This window comes from Mytilus trossulus, chromosome 3 (genome assembly GCF_036588685.1).
Source record: "Mytilus trossulus isolate FHL-02 chromosome 3, PNRI_Mtr1.1.1.hap1, whole genome shotgun sequence".
NCBI classification, from domain to species: Eukaryota; Metazoa; Mollusca; class Bivalvia; order Mytilida; family Mytilidae; genus Mytilus; species Mytilus trossulus.
In genome coordinates this window covers 36,071,128-36,090,432 of record NC_086375.1, presented here as the reverse complement: position 1 = coordinate 36,090,432, position 19,305 = coordinate 36,071,128, and the positions used below count along the sequence as shown (strand labels likewise).

The 19,305-nt window shown below is 31.7% G+C and overlaps 2 protein-coding genes across 2 annotated transcripts in view; both read right to left on the bottom strand.

Annotated features, from left to right (window-relative positions):
- Nucleotides 1–3,798: 3,798 nt before the first annotated feature.
- On the bottom strand, nucleotides 3,799–5,499 carry LOC134710729 (uncharacterized). Its single transcript, XM_063571120.1, has one exon. The coding sequence runs from the start codon at nucleotides 5,497–5,499 to the stop codon at nucleotides 3,799–3,801; it is 1,701 nt and encodes a 566-aa protein (XP_063427190.1).
- Nucleotides 5,500–15,226: 9,727 nt separating this feature from the next.
- LOC134710728 (kinesin-like protein KIF16B) overlaps nucleotides 15,227–19,305 on the bottom strand; it is a 38,253-nt gene continuing 34,174 nt past the window's right edge. Inside the window, exons 28-30 of the mRNA XM_063571119.1 lie at nucleotides 18,965–19,110; nucleotides 17,341–17,388; nucleotides 15,227–15,293 (exon numbers count right to left, since the gene is read on the bottom strand). Of these exons, the coding sequence (XP_063427189.1) occupies nucleotides 15,227–15,293; nucleotides 17,341–17,388; nucleotides 18,965–19,110 (261 nt within the window). The remainder of the gene's footprint in view (nucleotides 15,294–17,340; nucleotides 17,389–18,964; nucleotides 19,111–19,305) is intronic.

Genomic DNA, 19,305 nt, shown 5'->3' with positions numbered 1-19,305 from the left:
GATTTTCGAAGGGACAAATCGGTATGATTCCATAGGTTAATAGTTTATTGTATAAAAGATTCTTAAGTAAGAGATAATCTACAAAAAGGAACAATGATGTCATTGCCATTTCTCAAGGGATATCCAGTTGTGCTCTGTACACTAGGTGGAACAAGTTTGCATAGATAATCCGGAGCTTGGTTATGTTGAATGTCATAAAACATTTGTAATTTTCGTCTTTTTCTCCTGTCAGCTAAAGTTTCCCACCCAATTTCCTCATACAGAATTTCAGATTTTGCAAATATAGGCAAACCAGTAACTGTTCTAGCAGCTTCTAGCTGCAAACTTTCAATAGATATAGAAAGATGTGGTGTGAGTGCCAATGAGATAACTCTCCATTCAAGTTTATTAACATATCCTATCCCACAATTATCCCAATCTTCAGTAGCATATTCAAAAATTGGTCTTATAAATACTAAATAGAGTTTTTCTAAGTTTTTCCTACAAAGTTGATACTTGAGTTTTCTGAGGATATTTAAATGTTTCGTAACACTGATAATCAAATTGTCTATATGACTGTTCCACCGAGCATCAGAGCAAAACGTTACCCCAAAGTGTTTGTGACATTTTGTTATATGGATTTCTTTATCATTTAAGCAGAATTTTAAAACAGGTGCATCTTTATTTGAAAAAATCATTATTTCTGTTTTGTCTGGATTAAAAGACATTAGCCACCTCCGTGACCATTCGTTTAGCTCTTCGAGGTCACGATCAATAACAGTTTTTATTTGCTCTTGGTCGTTCCCCGAGTAATTAAACGACGTGTCATCCGCATAGAGTCTAGTTAGAGATGTGAGTTTCTCTGCAATGTCATTTATATATATTATGAATAATAAGGGACCAAGTATTGAGCCTTGAGGTACTCCAGCTGAAAGACTGCAAAATAAGGATGATGATGTATTAATCACAACTTTTTGTTGACTATCACAAAGATAACTCTCAAACCAGTTAAGTAGATTACCATGTATTCCGTAAGCTTTCATTTTATGCAAGAGTCCTCTATGCCAAACCTTGTCAAAAGCTATCGAAAAATCACAAAAGACAAGACAATTTATTTCCTTCTTTTCTAGTGAGTTAAGAATACAATTATACATTTCTAATAGCTAATGTACAGTTGAATTTTTTGGCAAAAATCCAGACTGATATTCATAAATTAGTTTATTCATATGTAATTGATTATATACATTATTTAAGTGACCTTAGACATTAGACATATTGATAGATCTTCACAAACTGCACTGCGCAAATGTGAGGGAAATACCGTTATTAAAAAGATGTATGAAAACAGTCTACTAGAAAATCTGATATTCTGTTAAAGTATCCCTACCTTTTCGTCTGTATTTGCTTCTTATCCATTTCTAGTTAGTTATCAAAGGTACCAGGATGGTAAATCGGATCAATTTTACTGTCGTTTCCGCGTGCTTATTCATCGCCAAAGCACCCAAATACCTTACACGCCTACAGCTATTTTATCAAGTCATAGGTTCTAAGTTAATACTTGCCAACTTTAAAACAATTACTCACACAACATTGTAACGTGGAAACATTTTTTTTTATCAGACAACAATCACTGAACCAAAGTTAACAATTTGTAATAAGATAAAATATTGTATATAAAGTGCCTAACTCAACGAAATATAGTTTCAAAACGATCAGATGTTGTTAATTTATTGTTAGAAAATTATGTATTAATTTACGTCTACATGGTTTCGTTTTGGTTGACAAAAATGATAAATAATGAACTGAAGGTCTATTTTGCAATCGATTTATTATAATGCAGAAGTACGTAAGAAACATTTCAAAGCCTCTCAAGAATAACATCTTCTTTTTATTTACATATTTAAAAATATCTTCAAGATTAACTTATGTCATGTTCATGTGCGCAGTATGAATATCAACTATATCTATGTTAGTTTCAAATATTTCAGCCTACAAAATATCTAAAGCAGAATCTATTTTTCTAATGCACATGGAGTGCACACAAATTGATACTGTCAATTTTCTATAAAAAAAAAAGCCTTGTTGGTTAGCCCATACATAGCTTCATAGTATCTCGTCAAGTCATCTTTTTTTATTCGAGTGGCGTCGATGTGTTTTTCAAGAAAAAAAGCTAAAATAATAAAGATAACAAGCTTTAGGGAAAATTCAAACGAAATTCATTTATCAAATTGCAAAATCAATACTCAAACACCTAAATCGAATGAATTGTTTCAAGCATTTGTTAAAAAAAAGTGGATTAAACCTGGTTTGCGGCTAACAAAACTGTCGTATGTTTTCCATTATATTGACCACAATAATAAACATACAAACATTAGTAAAAATGTCTATATATGGCTGGGTACAGCTCTCAACATTATGTTATAATCTGAACAAATAAAAAATGCAAATACACGATCGTCCGGAGTACTGCATTATGAGCCTAGTATCTTTTTCATAAAACAAATAAAAACTTCGTTTTAGTTTTATGTTTTGACGTTTTCCATACCTTTAATTCGAAAAAATAGTAGCATGGATAGGTGTCTAATAGAAACATCTTCATAGTGTAAATCATTATTGTTCTTTGTTCAAGCTTTTGCAATTTAAATTAATATGAAGTGATCATTTCAAATCTATCGTGAGAAATATAAGTCATGTTTGTCAGTAGTTTACTGAAAGCGAGTGAATACAAAATGATAAAATCTCTGATCTTAAACAGAATGTGTAACAACACTTTAAGGTGCAACTATTTTCCCTTTTCCTTACTATACGACAGTAACTATATGAAAGAAATTGTGGTATTATTGTCAGAGAACTCTCATTATAGTTACCAGGCTTATAATTTGAGTTAAAGGGCATTGATGACCCCAAATTCCAAACAGTTGTGCCAAATACGGCTTAGAAAAGTCTCAGTATTTCGAATATTTTTTTTTGGCAAAAGGTCAATTGGTATAAATTACCATATAATAGATATTCATGTCAACACCTAAATCGAAAATAAACTGACAACGCCATGGCTAAAAATCAAAACGACAAGCAGACAAACAATAGTACACATGATACAACATAGAAAACTAAAGAATAAACAACACGAACCCCACCAAAAACTAGGTGTGATCTCAAATATGTTTAACCCTGCAGCAATTTTGTGCCTGTCCCAAGTCATGAGCCTCTTGCCTTTGTTAGTCTTGTATAACTTTTAATTTTACCTCATTCAAATACTTTGCAGTTTATTATGACGTCCATTATCACTGAACAAGTACACAATTTTATTAGGGGGCATCTGAAGCCGTCTCTTGGTGTGGGATTTCTTTTCAATGTGTTGAAGACCCATTGGTGGCCTTCGGCTGTTTTCTGTTCTTTGGTCGGATTGTTGTCTCTTTGACGCATTCGCAATTTCTATTCTTAGTTTCATGAGTGTCTGTGTTGGGCAGTCCCGTGTTTGCTTTTAATAAAGATTGCGATGTCAAAAGTATAAAACCCTTTTTACAAACTAGGGTCAAATATCAAATCTTGAACAAAAATTCTTATTCCTTGAATAACATTGATTGATTCAATTATTGGTAACTAGATGTTCCCATGTACATATTTTTCCATTTCAATTCTCATTTGAATACTATAACTATAGAAAAAAATGCAGTGTAATTTTTTTTCACACGGAAGTTGACTTTCATCACTAAATATGACTGACATTTCTTTTATTTAGAAACATTTATAATAACACTATATTTGTTAAAGATATGATTGTTGTTACACTACGACCGTCAAATTTGCTTAATTAAATTAAAATGGAAGAAGTCTAATACGTTTTCCACCACCTATCATTATGGCAATTTTGTTTAACTTAAGGTTTAAGTTAAAATGAGTCAGATTTTCTGTATCGTCTGTTTGCTTCAAAATTGACCGACGTTGATTTTTTATATCTAGTTTATAAATTGTATTTGTGTTTTTCTCTAGCACTAATAGCTCATCACCGGAAATATGCAATATTGAACAACCTGCTATTAAATCAAGACTTGAATAACACTTTGAAGTAGTCGAGCTTTTGTTAATTGAAATGCAATGAATGTCATTTACTCGATTGTCTGTATAAAAAAACCTTTTCGAACCGTCAAAATCAATATCAGCTAAAGAATGTGGAAGATCAACTTCATGTAAAATACAACCGTTAAAGTCTATGGAACATAACCATAAACCGTGTTGGGACTGAACCAATACGTATATATTCCCTCCTTTACACGAGATCCATTTTATTCCTTTAAGATTACCACGAACTACGGACTGCTCTAGTTTAATTGTTCTGCACATTTTAAGAAGTTTCGTATCAATTACCATGACCGCTTTCATAGATGCTAGTAGAACAAACTTTTCGTCATACATGCACACTGAGCCCGAATAGTCCCATTTGAAGTTGTCCGAAATCACAATCGTATTAGACTTATTAGTTTGCAAATCAAATACTTGTAGACAATATTTTAATGAACTTTCGTATCCAGGTAGAACAAATTCCTCAACAAACATACGATCGTCTTCGGTGAAGCAGAATGCACCAAACACACAGTTATTGCTTGGAATAAATTCTTGATACCGGGGCGGTGAAGGCTGAATTTCTCTATCTGTATTGATTTGTGGTAGTTTCAATTCACTGGTCGAAGTGGTAATAGAATGCACAGTTTGAGATACTGTTTTCTGGTTAAAATCTTGGAAAAAATTTTCGATGCTTTTCGTTGCCTCGGGAGGTAAAACGTCCAAAGGAATGGTTATCAAATCGTTTTTGATCTTATTGACTTGTTTCTCTTTTGATTCTTGTATGCTATCAAGATGTTTTACTGCGTGGAATATGTTACTTTCAGAGGAACAACTTTCTAACATACACAACCAATCCGCTTGTTCTTGCAGGCTTTGTGTTAGATCGGTTAAAATTTCTTTGTTTTGTTTATTTTGTATTACTATTTTCTCGTATTTCATATGAAGATTAATATCAATTTGTATTAAATGATCTTTAAAACTTTGCAGGAATTCTTCAATGTGGTCAATTGCGGCCTCTTTATCTATATTGATTGTAGTCAGTTGTTGTTCATTCTCAATTTGTGTCTTTTCGAGAATACTTTTCAATGTTGTCATTTTCTCTTTTAGTTGTTTTATTGCAGCACTGTCTTTTATGCCAACTGCAGCCTTTTCTATTTCCACAATTGAATTGCATTGCCTATGGCTTTCTGATAAACATGCATGACAAATAAGTTTATCATGTTCTACGCAAAACAGTATAAGTTTTTTATTTTCATGTGAAACACAGTATTTTGGTACGGCTTTTCTACCAACAGGAGCATCTTTTATCGATATAACATCATGAGCACTGGAAAATCGTCTGTGGGCTTTACCGCAATTTTTACAAACAGCTTCATTGCAGTCATTACACCACTGATATGCAACCTCTTCTTCATTTGCTCGAAGACAACATTGGCATAGCTCAACACAAGCCATAACTGGAAAATATAAACTTGTTCTCCAGTAATCATGCTATTTTAAAAATCAAAAACTAGTCTCTGAGACAGATCAAAAAGGATTACTTACAATAAAAGGTATACATTTAAAGGTGGTTTAAGAGGCACTTATACTAATTTCTGAAATTTCACTTTCTATCACACACATGATTTTTTGGAATCTTTTTATACCGATATCGTATATGGATGATTTTTTTTTATCGATAACGACATGAGTATGGAAGTTGGTAATGAAGTTGTTAATAAACTCATCATAGATACCAGACTTAAAATTTAATATTTACGCCAGACGCGTGTTTCGTCTTCAAAAGACTCAACAGTGACGTTCAAATAAAAAAAAGTTGAAAAGGCAAAAAAGAGAACGAAGTTAAAGAGAATTGAGGACAAAAAGCATAGTTGTACCGACACCATGTGTATTACATGAACACACACTTCATCCTTATTTGAAAGTTTATGATACTGCTTTGTATGTTATTTTGATAATATTTAATTATTATATTAAACACATTGACAAACTTCACTTTGCATAACCTTTGTAAAAAGTTGCCTATTTTAGATGTTCTTTTTCCTTTCTATCCATTGATTGGCAATCATAAGATTTAACCCACATACATTCACACACATACACACATGCATAAAAGATATTGGATATACGTCAATTAACAGGTATTAAAAGACCTAACAATCAAACGCAATGTATGACATTCAGAAACTATCATGTTTGTAAAGAAAATACTGAATGTTGATTAAAAAAAAATAGGTTTGATTCAAAATAAAAGAAAGGATTACTTGTGGTAGTTTTGTTAACAAAAAGAAGATTCTGATTCTGATTTGATAAATTGTAACCGTTTTTCACTTCAAAATGCACAATTTACATATTGATATATTCAATTGAAAATATGTAAATTAATTACCCTTACATCACCAAATAATGTTAATCATGTGATTATTGCATCACAAACCCCTCAAACATAGTTAACCGTTTTATTATTTGTCCGGGTATTTTTTCTTTACGCTTCGTTTTATCGATCGAAAGACTTACATACTGATTTGAGACTACAAGTCCACCTTTCGATAACTGCAATAGTAATTCGTATCTATGTTTTAAAATCTATTATTGAACAGATGAAAGAAGCACACTGTATACATACTTGTTGGTTTTCCTGGTTGAAAAAAACAGGAAACTATAAAAATCCGTATAACATTACAGAAGACAAAAAACCAGGTACAAATTGTTATCAGAATAAATTCTATCATATCAAATAATTACAATACAAATGATACAAAGTACAAAGGACGCAATATGCTGATATAGCAATATTGCCCTTCGTATAGTCACTGTGATATTCAGAGATATGAAGATGTGTCATTTACAATCAGTTCTAATCTATCTCAACTTATCTTTATATAAATGTTAACTCACATAATGTATACGTAATGGTGTCAGGCTGTGCGTATTGCTGTTTGTTTCTGTATTCAGGCTGTTTAAGGAAAGGGTTGAGATGTCTAAAGAACTGTTTAACCCTGTCGTATGTTTAACCCTGTCATATGTCAGGAGCCTCTGTCCCCGGGTAGTAACCTCGTCATATCGAGGAGTTGTTAATTACAGTGATTTTTTCATAGGTTAGTTAAGGTTTATAGGCCTAGGATACAGTAACCTAATTACAAAACTAACAAAATGATATTAAGAGGACAACATAAGTCTTCTTTTTTTTTCGTCCGTTAAGGAGTTGACCTCAAATTTGATTGTTTTAATAACTCCTTTCGGTATAACAGGAGGCTTCTCCAATGAATAAGATTAAAATAAAATCCAAACTATTTACACTCTACAATTTGGCAAGCTGGTGTTTAGTAAGGCTGCTTCTGGGTCCAGGGCACACTGGGTAATCTGGCCCTAAATTCTTCAAGGTGTTGCTGTAGCTGCTACTGTGTCTTCCAGTAAGTTACAGTTTCTTTTAGACCATGGGAAAAAGAAGTTGTTGTATACTTTCTTTGATTGCCTGAGTTGTCTAATTCTATGGCCACCCTTGTTTTGCTGGCCCCAGGTATGTGATTGATAGCTGGTTGTCTCTCCACTAGTTGGTGCTAGATCTTGAAGCTAAAGAGAAGTCGTTGGTTTATTCGTCTTTGTTTTGGGGTATCCCACTGGAGTTTTTCTAATAGTCCAGTGACACAGCCTGGGGAAGTGTCGGTATACTGATAAAATACAAAACGTGCTGCTTTGCAATGTACCAAATCGAGGTCTTTGATCGTGTGGTTTGACGGGGGCCCCACACTATGGCAGCGTACTCGATCGATGGTCTGATCAGTGCACACACAATAGGCTGTGTTTTTTAAGAGATGGCTTACAGCTGCCAACGGACTACAACCATTTTTGAAATTGTATGTTAACGCGCGTATGGACAACAGTTACAATTTATTGGTTTTATAATCTGCTTATAACTTATTACTACATTATATGTGCGTTCAGATGTGCTTTTGTGTTTCACATGAAACGATCTTTTTAAGATGAATGTTTATTTGGTTGTTACTCTTCGTTATACACGACAAATATCACATAACTGAACGTGAACTAAACCATGACACGAATAAACAAAACCATGACACAGTTTTAAGTTGTGTGCAAAAATAGGTATTGTTCGGATAACAGACGGCAGTTTTATATCACAAACAGATATGTGGTGTTACAGACAGAAAGAAAGAAAATAATGTTTGTATGCACGAAAACCAAACAGCATCTTTTTAATTTTAACATACGCAAGCATTGCTCTGTGTTAAAGTATTAACTATACAAATTTTGATGTACTACATATTCCCTATATTCAAAGATACTTACCAGCTTTGAATGTATGGTCAAAGGTTCCTTTTACAAAATATACCAATGTTTACATTTTGGCATTGATTGTAATAACAAACACTTAACACCGTCATGTCAAACTTATCCAAAACTATGACAAAAATAACTGTACTAAACGCTCCTCGATATGACGAGGTTACTACCCGTGCTGTCCTTGTATTTTTTTTAAATTTTAGTTCATTTATATATTTTGGAGTTAGGCAATTTCCACTGAACTACTTAGGGATTTGCCGGACTCGTTAAAGACCCATTTGTGGCTTGAGCTGTTATCTGCCATTTGGTCGAGTTGTTGACTCTTTGACATATTCAACATTTTTATTGCAATTGAATACTATTGAATAACATTGAAAAGAAATGACAGTATTGACCAAATTATAAAACAGGTTAATATTGATCAATTACTTGGGACATCGGATATTGGTTTAACTAGACACCTCGTGGACCTTTTCATAAACAAAAGTCAATGCTACATGTTTACATTACTTAAACAGAACAAAAACATCACTAAAAGAGGGACGCACGATACCAAAGTGACATTCAAACTCATAAATCGTAAACAAACTGACAACGCCATGACTAAAAATGAAAAAGACAAACAGAAAAACAACTTTCAACACTTGTTAAAACAAGAATATAAAAAAAGCTTAATATACAGTGTAACTTGCCTAATCCAAAACACTGGGAGACCAGAAAAAAATGTCGGATTATGAAGGGTGTCGGATTTCTCATGTTATTACTGCAAGGATAGACATATTTTTGGACCATGAAAATGTGTAGGTTAAAGTAGGATGTTGAAATACTCAGGTGTCGGATAAGACAGATTACATTGTAAATAAATTTTACATTCAGATTGATTGTTGTTGTTCTTTGCAGTAACAATCTAAATGCTTCTGATTGGCTTCCATTACATAAATAACACATGATAGATGAGAGGGTAATTAATGTTTATCCCGGGGAAACATTTATAACCGCAACTAATATAAGAAGGAAGATGTGGTATGATTGCTAATGAAACAACTATCCACAAAAGACCAAAATGACACAAACATTAATAATTATAGGTCACCGTACGGCTTTCAAAAATGAGCAAAGCCCATACCGTATATAGTCAGCTATAAAAGGCCTCGATAAGACAATGTAAAACAATTCAAATGGGAAAACTAACGGTCAAGTTCACAATGTCAATTCAAGGGGTAACAATTGCTCTGTCATTCATTTTTATGTGTGTTATTTACTTTATTCTACTGTCTGTTACATTTGATATTCGAAGAATAAACTGTGAAGTTTTGTACACAACAGTCATCACTATCTAGTAAAGCACACATTTGATCAAGCGTCTCCATGAGAGTTAATAGAGAAAAGTGTCTTCTTGTATTATCCAATCAGAATACCGGATTTAAAAAGGAATTGAGCATGAAATTGCCAAGTTGTAGTGTAGATTTATTTGTCGAAACACTTCAACTATTGTGGATAGGTGTTTGGTTCTTGTGTACAGTACTGCAATCAAGACTTTTATAATATCAGAGAGTAAAGAATGATCAATCTGAAGTTGTTATACAAGTGGCAACTTTGGTACATGTTTACATATAAGGCACCATCTTTTGACTGATGTTAATATACATGTACATAGATACCATTTAGTTACATTGCAACCACTACATAATAAGTGTGAGGCAAATAAAATGACATGTAAGAGTATATGGAGTATCCTGATTGATCACTGTGCATTTAGAAAAAAAGCAACGACAACCATAAACTCTGGCCATAAATAATTCGGTTAATTTTTTTCTTTATTATAAAATATATAGTGAAAATTATCTTTCTATCGTCTGTTTCTCATAAAATTCTGTAACTATCCTTTTGGGAAAACAATTGTAGTTGCAATCTGTTTGCTACGTGGTTACATATTATACAAATATTTCTTCATCGATTTTCAGGTGTATTTGTTGATCGTTCAAATAGGCCTCTTTTGAAAAAAGGTTCGAAGTCACACAATAATTTCATATTCAGGTCTTTATTTTGCAGTGGATGTAATGGACACCACGGAGTTTTAATGAAGACTTCAAGCACATTTTGCAGGTAAACCTGTGAATAAGATAGATTATGAATGTCAGACAGTCTTTCCTTTTTTTGTAAGAAATAACTATTTAAATAACAACTTAAATTAAATAAAAGAACAAAATACAAAGTCAAAATCCAAACAAACATACAAATCATCATGAATACGAAACTATATTTATGTTTTTGTTATAACAATTATCCTTCTGATTCAAAGTCAGTTGGGTCAAATGGTTAGAGGCTACGATGGATTATTTCCTAAGGATATATTTTTGTTTTATTTTGATGTGTCTTTGAATTGCATTGCTAATAGAAAAATTATGTAACATATTCGCTGTTCCTGTTCGCTATTCCCTAGATGATAGTGAGGACATTATGTCTATGTTTTTAAAAGAGGTTCATTTTCAATTGTTTACTGTTCTTCTATAACAAGTTCAACTGTTCTGAGACCTTTGTCAAATTTCGTCCTTGTACTGACACCATATAACATTGTTATTTACCTTTTAACATAGGTAATAACATGCATTTATCCTTTCCTATTATATCATATTTCTTTTCAAAATTATCATGTTTTACCTCAAGCTGCTTTTTTCTTTGTTCCAAAATCTTTTCTGATTTAGTAAATATCTTTTTTGGTGGGAAATTTATCTTGCGCATCTAAAACATAATGTCAAAATTATTGTTCATAACGACTCAAAAGCTAGCTAGATGAGTTTTACAATGTTTCAACATACAATATGAACTGTGAAGAGGGATAACAGATTTTTTTTATACAAAACTAATTTTATGATCTTGAAAAACTGCGCCCTTCTGCTCTTCTACTTCATTGTTCTAAACTTGTTATATCTGACTATGCGGTATGGGCTTTGCTCATTGTTGAAGGCCGTACGGTGACCTACAGATGATAAAGTATGTGTCATTTTGGTCTCTTGTAAATAGTTGTCTCATTGGCAATCATACCACATCTTCTTTTTTATATCAAGCGCTCAAAAAAAATAACGAAGTTTGTACAACCTCTATCCAGCATTACTTATTTTTAAAATTGACAACCTTGTTTCTATATGTTTCAGGCTGCAATGATTTGTTAAAAACAACCTAGGAAGAAATTGGAATATTCATGGTACAATATATGCAGGTTTTTTTTCAATAAATACAAGAAAAAAAGTAATGGGATGTTATACGTGGACTGGAGTACTTTCCCCTTTTATCTTCATATTATAATGATATAAAATACAAACACATACATTATATCTTTTAAAGCAATACCGAATGAGAAATATAAATACAACTTGATGTTGGGGAAATCAATTGCAAACTATCTTCCACAAAGTAAGTTATTCTAACCTACAATATGCTTCACTGATGGATAGTTTAAGTTCAGTTCAACTGTATCAAGTCATTTTTACACGTTTGCTGTATTTAATAATGTACGTAATGGAATTTTGAATTGAACCCGCCAATAAGATGTTTTGATATTTTACTGTTGATATGGAGTATTTGTGTACAAAAACTTTTAACACAAAGATTATATTTATCATTTATCCTAATATTTTTTGAGTATTTGCATTGTGAAATTATGTCATGAAATAAAAAGGAAACAGTGTATCCATACAAGTAACAATATATAAAAGTAAACCATTACAGGTCATGGTATGGCCTTTAATGTATATATGTGTCAATAAAATTCATAGTTTATATCATAAACGACATTTCGGTCATTGCTATTCTAAATGACATCATATGAACGTATGTAATACTTGCCTCAGGAATTCTTTGTCTCAGTTCCTTGTGCATTTCTCGAAACTTACTATAACGCCTGTAAACTGTCCAATTATCTTTCCCAATTACCAGCTGTAAAGAATTATTAACAGTTACATTTCTTCGAAACTGGTACAACATGTTTATAAATAACTTACAAAACGCAGGAAGACTATATTTTAAAGTCAATGATGCCCCTTGGTTTTGCTAAGTTGATATGTATTCGTGTCATTCTTGTTTGAAATGTGTCATTAAAGTATTTATGGTAGAAGTTAATAAAATTATATATTTTATCCATTCAATGAACAAATTGTTAATATGTATTCAAAATATTTTATTTTATAAACTTTGCTTTTGGCGAAAAAAATTCAAACCGTGCAAGGGTTGTATAGCCAGTCGAAGTCGTTAAAAACTTCCATTTGTTTGTAAAAAAAAAATCAGTCAGTCAAGAAAATTGATTTCAATGGAAATGGAAAAGCCTTAAAACTAAAGTTATTTTAAGATAAACACTGAAAATATATACCTGTACTTCAAACTCATAAAAGCTGTCGGAACCACAGTTTCGTAGACTGAAAGAGGAAACATTCACGCCTATACCAGACACGTTTGTTAATGTGCTACCAGCAAGGGAAGTACCATCCTGTAAAAGAATTTTGATAAATCAGCTAGTATGATCAAGGTACATAATGAGTTTTATGATTGAAAATGGTCCATCCTATGAATGATCATCACATACACAGATGTTTAAACATATAAAAAAACAACACATAAGACCATTTACAAAAATCGATTTTGTTCACAAACAATTTATTTTCGGTTATCAATGGGTTTTTTTATGTTTAAGATTATTTAGTTGAAATTGATTCCCACTAAACAATGACCTTTCATCTTGCACTTCGTTCATCACGGCTGGTAATCTACACACGCAGAACATTTGGTTCTGCAATGAAAACCGTGAAAGGATCGTCCGGTTGTGCTTGAGTGGAGCAATTATCATAGCTTTAAAGGGTATGTACATTTCTAAATCCTAATTTTCTTATTCAACTGATCAAAATATTGAAAATCGTAGAATGGTGAATACTTTAACAAAAAGATACATGTATCATTTATGGTTGTACATGGAGTTAAACTCCTACAAAATTAGTTGCCCCATGGGAAATTGCATAAAAAAGGGACATTTAAATTTTGAAATGGTTATATTAACAGACCTACAAGTTCAAATTTATTTTTTTTGCTGTCAATGGGTACGAAAGTCGGTTTTGGCGGCGAGTACGCTGTCCGGTGTTGATAGACGTCTTAATAAATCTAAAAACTACATGTTTTCATTATTTTATGCGTGAGGGGATCGGTTCTGATTGAGGACATCGTGAATGCGTGAGGGGACGTGAAATCATATCTTTTTATCCAAGCTATGAGTTGTTGAAAATTGCCTAAATTTTGGTTAGATTTTCATGAAAAAACAATTTGTGTGCAACAAAAATGATGAGATAGAATTTTAAATGGAATATTGGGCGTATGACGTTTGTGCCAATTTTTAAATTTTTCATTTTTCAATTTCGTCGATTTTTTCTTTATATACATAAACGGTCTAACCAATAAATTATAAATCTGTTTCAAAATTTGCAGATTTGGGCAAATAACTTAACTAAGTTTCCCAAATCTGCCCCCAAAAGACTTGGTGGTTTATTGTATAAATCAAAAAATTTAAACAGACATCAACATTTGTGTTTTCACAATCATTTATTTTTTCCAAATAAACAGTAAAGGGAAGAAAACTACTTTCGTAAAAAAAAAAATGTTGGGCTGATAGGGAAAATTAAAATTTTTACTTGAATCAAGAAAGCAAAAAAGTTTACACATCTTTTTTATTCTTCTTCGTAAAAGATATAATATTAAACCTATCTTCCCAAAATTTATTTCAAGCTTCTATCTCATATTTTATTTATGCACTCAAATGTGTTCATGAACAATCTCAACTAATTTTGGCAATTTTCAACAACTCATACATGTAGCTTGTATATAAAGATTATTTAAGATATCATTTCACGTCCCCTCACGCATTCACGATGTCCTCAATCACAAACAATCCCCTCACGCATAAAATAATGAAAACATGTAGTTTTTAGATTTATTAAGACGTCTATCAACACCGGACAGCATACACGACGCCCAAAACGACATTTATACCAATTGACCGAAAAAAAACTAAATTTGAACATGTAGGTCTGTTAATATAACCATTTAAAAATTTAAATGTCACTATTTTATGCAATTTCTCGTGGGGCAACTAATTTTGTAGGAGTTTAACTCCACGTACAACCATAAATGATACATGTATCTTTTCGTTAAAGTATTCACCACAGCATAGCATTCTCTAAATTTCAATATTTTGATCATTTGAATAAGAAAATTACGATTTAGAAATGTACTACCTTTTAAAGCGGTGATAATGACTCCACTCAAGCACAACCGGAAGATCCTCTCACGGTTTTCATTGCAGAACCAAATGTTCTGCGTGTGTAGAGTACCAGCCGTGATGAACGAAGTGCAAGATGAAAGGTCATTGTTTAGTGGGAATCAATTTCAACTAAATAATCTTAAACATAAAAAAAAACATTGATAACCGAAAATAAATTGTTTGTGAACAAAATTGTTTTTTGTTAATGGTCTTATGTTTTTTTTTTTATATGTTTAAACATCTGTGTATGTGATGATCCTTCATATAGGATGGATCATTTTCAATCATGAAACGAATGTAAAAACATGTCATCAGTATGTAGAGACCTATTTAGAAAAGAGATATTTTACCCTAAATGAAGCGATCATTTTAAATGTCATTTTAACACAACTCATTTTTTTGTTTACTAGAATCGTCGTCTTATCTGTTAAAAGCAAAATAATAAAAATACAGAATGCCTAGTAAAATTCAAAACGGGAAGTCCGTATCAAATGACAAAATTGAAAGCTCAAACATATCAAACGAACGGATAAGAGGCTTTCCGTTTAGAATTTTAATTGTATCTAGACAACTTATTTAACTTACAGTATTGTAGTCTGTTTCTAAACTGGCAAAACTTTCATAATTCCGTCTCTTGGTAGCCCTAAAATGTATTATGTCGTCAGCGAGGTTGACAATAAATTAAAAATTTGTTCAAATCTAAAATCTAATGTAAAAGATATAAATATAATACAAGATAGAATTATTTAATATTTTAAATTATAAATTAGCAAGCTTCCTAATTCAAAAGAAAGGATATTTGGTCAAAAATCTTGTTACCCATCGACTGTCACAATAAATGTAAAGAATATTTTTTTAGGTGCTTGATCACTGTGCAATTTGTTTTGGATGTGTTAGGATTGTGTTTTATATTTATTCGTATTGTATTCTCTTGTATTCCCTTTAGTATTCTATTATAATCAAACAATTAAATAAAACAAATTGTTTATACTTTTTTACCTATCTATTAACATTTTATGCTTCCATAATCATATTTATATTCAGTTGTTCCAAAGAAAAATGATTGAACCAGAATTTTCACAAAAAAATTATCTTTTTTCTCTGACTGATTTTCAAAATTGCTCCAATTGCAGAATTAATTGTGGGATAATTGGCCCACATCTTACCATTTAAGTATAGTAAAGTTGTGATTCAAAATAGCCATGCCGTATGTAGATCGATATACCGTTACTAATTTCATGTGCTGTGTGGCAGACATTTTCACCAGATTATTTCTATACGATAGCACTAAGTTCAACTTTAAAACCCGGTTAAAATGTTACAATAAATGTACTAGACAACCGAGCATCATGTTAAATATCCCACGTCAGAAATCCCGACACATATAGTTTCTTCAAATAGTGCTTTGTAAAGAAGTTAAGTTTTATATCAATATGACTAGAAGATGCACCAATCCTTCCAACACTTCCATTGAGATCTATACGTACAAAGTTGAATTTAAAAAAAATATGATAAAACGGTAACGATGAAATATACAATGAGTATAATGAGTAAACTTTTTAACAATTGATCTTCTACAATTATCGTTTTAGATTTTATTTTGTTTATATATCTTAAATACTATTTATTGAAAAACAAAATTGATATATCATAATTTAAATCATAGTTTGATTATATCTACAATGTTTAACTTATACAAATGGAACTACAAGTAAAGAGTAAAGTAAACGTATAATATCCATCATCGGATTATGGAAGCAATTTTTTTTTCTCATTGGTGTGTTTCAGATCAATTATAGTCATGAATGAGTTTGGGGCATTATTTGAAAATCCAATGCTAAATAACACACTTAGAAACAATGTAAAGCATTAGTCTGAAAAACATTGCGTTGGCTTTAAAAATATTGTTTCAGCCATTATCATCAAATATGACCGTATTTTATGGTCCCATGCATTGTGATTTTGTCATGTTGTACTTTTTCTAGGTCAGAAACAATCGGAAAATAGATTGAAAACTTTTTTAAATCAATTTAACTAAGGGTTGATAGTGTTGTCGTGTTGCATGCTAAACATTCTTTTACGATTTGACTGACATCACCTGGTGTAACTTTCTACAAATATAGATCATACCGTTAAGATACTTAGAGCATCAGTAGAAAAAGTATATGGTATCACTGTGTCAAAATAATTTTATTGGTATCTGAAACAAACGTAATTCTAATACAACAACGTTTGTAACGTTCATTTTGATTGGATAACGTCACTTATTTACATGGAGTCAATTGACAATTGATGCTATGGGACGTACGCGCCTGGGTAGACGGTATATGACAGATTTTAAATGCATGTTTTAACGTTGTTTTCTGTCAGTTTCATTAGAATGGAGATAATAATATTGTATTTTAAGCTCCGACGGCATCAATTAAGGATTTGATGGTCGCAAATACCCGTTTACTGTGCCCGCTAACGCGTCGCCAGTAAACTTAATTTGCGACCATCAAATCCCTAATTGAAGCCGTCGGAGCTTAAATTACAATACAGTTATCTCCTAATTCTTTTGATGCAATTTAGAATGTTAACTGCAACATAAATTAATGGAAAAAAATATCGTTACCCGATTTTTTTCAAAAGACTCTGCTAACTATTGAACAATATTTGATTTTATTATACAAATAATAGAGAAAACTCACTTATTTTGTCGAACATCCCGTAGTCGACGTTTCACCTCTTGATCAATTCTGAAACATGATGCAAATATAATAAATTAGTGCTATGCAAATAACTCATTATAGATACCATGGAATAAAATTTAATATTTACGCCAGACGCGCGTTTCGTCTACAAAAGACTCATCAGTGATGCTCGATCAAAAATGTTAGAAAAGGTCAAATAAAGTACGAAGTTGAAGAGCATTGAGGACCAAAAATTCCTAAAAGTTTTGCCAAATACAGCTAAGATAATCTATTTCTGAGGTAGAAAAGCCTTATTTTTTTTCAAATATTCAAAGCTTTGTTAACAGTTAATTTATAATTAGGAACATAGCAATGATAACTCAAGTCAACACAGAAGTGCTGACTACTTGGCTGATCATACCCTCGGGAAAATAAATCTCCATCAGCAGTGGCAATCGACCAAGTGGTTGCAAATAAATCATCATAGGAACCAGGAATAAAATTTAATATTTACGCCAGTCGCGTTTCGTCTAGAAAAGACTCATCAAAGGCGCTCGAATCAACAATGTTAGAAAAGGAAAAATAAAGTACGAAGTTGAAGAGCATTGAGAACCAAAAATTCCTTAAAGTTTTGCCACATACAGCTTAGGTTATCTATTCCTGAGGTAGAAAGCCTTATTTTTTTTCAAATGCATGGTTTTTATTACTCGTATTTCGATCAGTTGTGCAATGAAGTTTGTATTTCATTTGTTTAGACATGTCAACTTGAATTATATATTTTTTTTAATCACATGGAGATAGATAAAAAAAAAACGCTATACCACTTAATGAAGGGAGTATGTTTCACAATTTCATTCGCCATTTCACGTCTTTTGTAAGATTTCATGAAGTATATGGACAATTCTCATGTGTATCTTTTTCAACATGATCTCAATAAGATCACAATAAAGGGGAGTTATGTTTAATTTCTGTGTCATTTTGGTCTCTTGAAAACAGTTGTCTCATTGGCAATCATACCACATCTTCTTTTTTATAATTAGAGTCATTATCTGGCACATTAAAATCAAACCAAATAATGAACTACCAATAATTTGATAGGTAGATATCATCCAGATATTTCATGACGTCATAAACCTTTAAAAAGACCTTAAATGATCAACTAGATAGCCCTACGTTATTGACAATGATGTGTTGCTCAGTCTCTAGTTTTTAATATGGTGTTTTGTTTTTCTTTTAATTGTTTTCTTTTGTATGATGTTGTCATAATCTTTCGACTTATGTGTTTATGACATCTCAATTGTCGTTTTTTACACATTATAAACTAAGAAAAAAATTTAGATATACGAGTAGTGATATCAGACAGAATTTGGTGTCGCAAACATCTAATAGATGTTATTTGATAGATAAACGTATTTTAATTCACTTAAGGAACTTATTACATCTTCTGCTCAACATACAACAATATAACAGATGAACGAATTAAACAAAAAACCTACACATAATTTCAATGCAAGAGCTTGAAGATTGTTCCATATCAATCGAGAAAGGAGAATCATAATCGCACTCAAATTGTAGAGAAATGATTAGGAACTGTAAGCCCTACCACAAAACAACGATTTCTGTATTGTTGTATAAAATATACCTAGCCTGATTTTGTATTTCTTCTAGTTTCATGATTTCTAGTTCCAACGATTCGAATTCTCTATCTTGTTGTTCTTCAGCTTGTTGTTTGAGGATTAATAATTTTGAATGTTTTATGTCATATAGCCCTTGAAATTTTTCAATCTCCTGTAAAAAAGGTATACACTTTAATTTAGTGATTAAAAAACAAGACAATTTTACACATGTCCACTTATTTATAACATGATTAAAGCAACTAAATAACATTGAAAAAGTAAAATCACGAAATATACTCCGAGGAAAATTCAAAACGGAAAGTCCCTAATCAAATAGCAAAATCAAAATTCCAGTTGATCAAACGGA

Excerpts from the sequence above, each read along its gene's own strand:
- LOC134710729 (XM_063571120.1), bottom strand. The coding sequence starts at position 5,499 with ATGGCTTGTGTTGAGCTATGCCAATGTTGTCTTCGAGCAAATGAAGAA.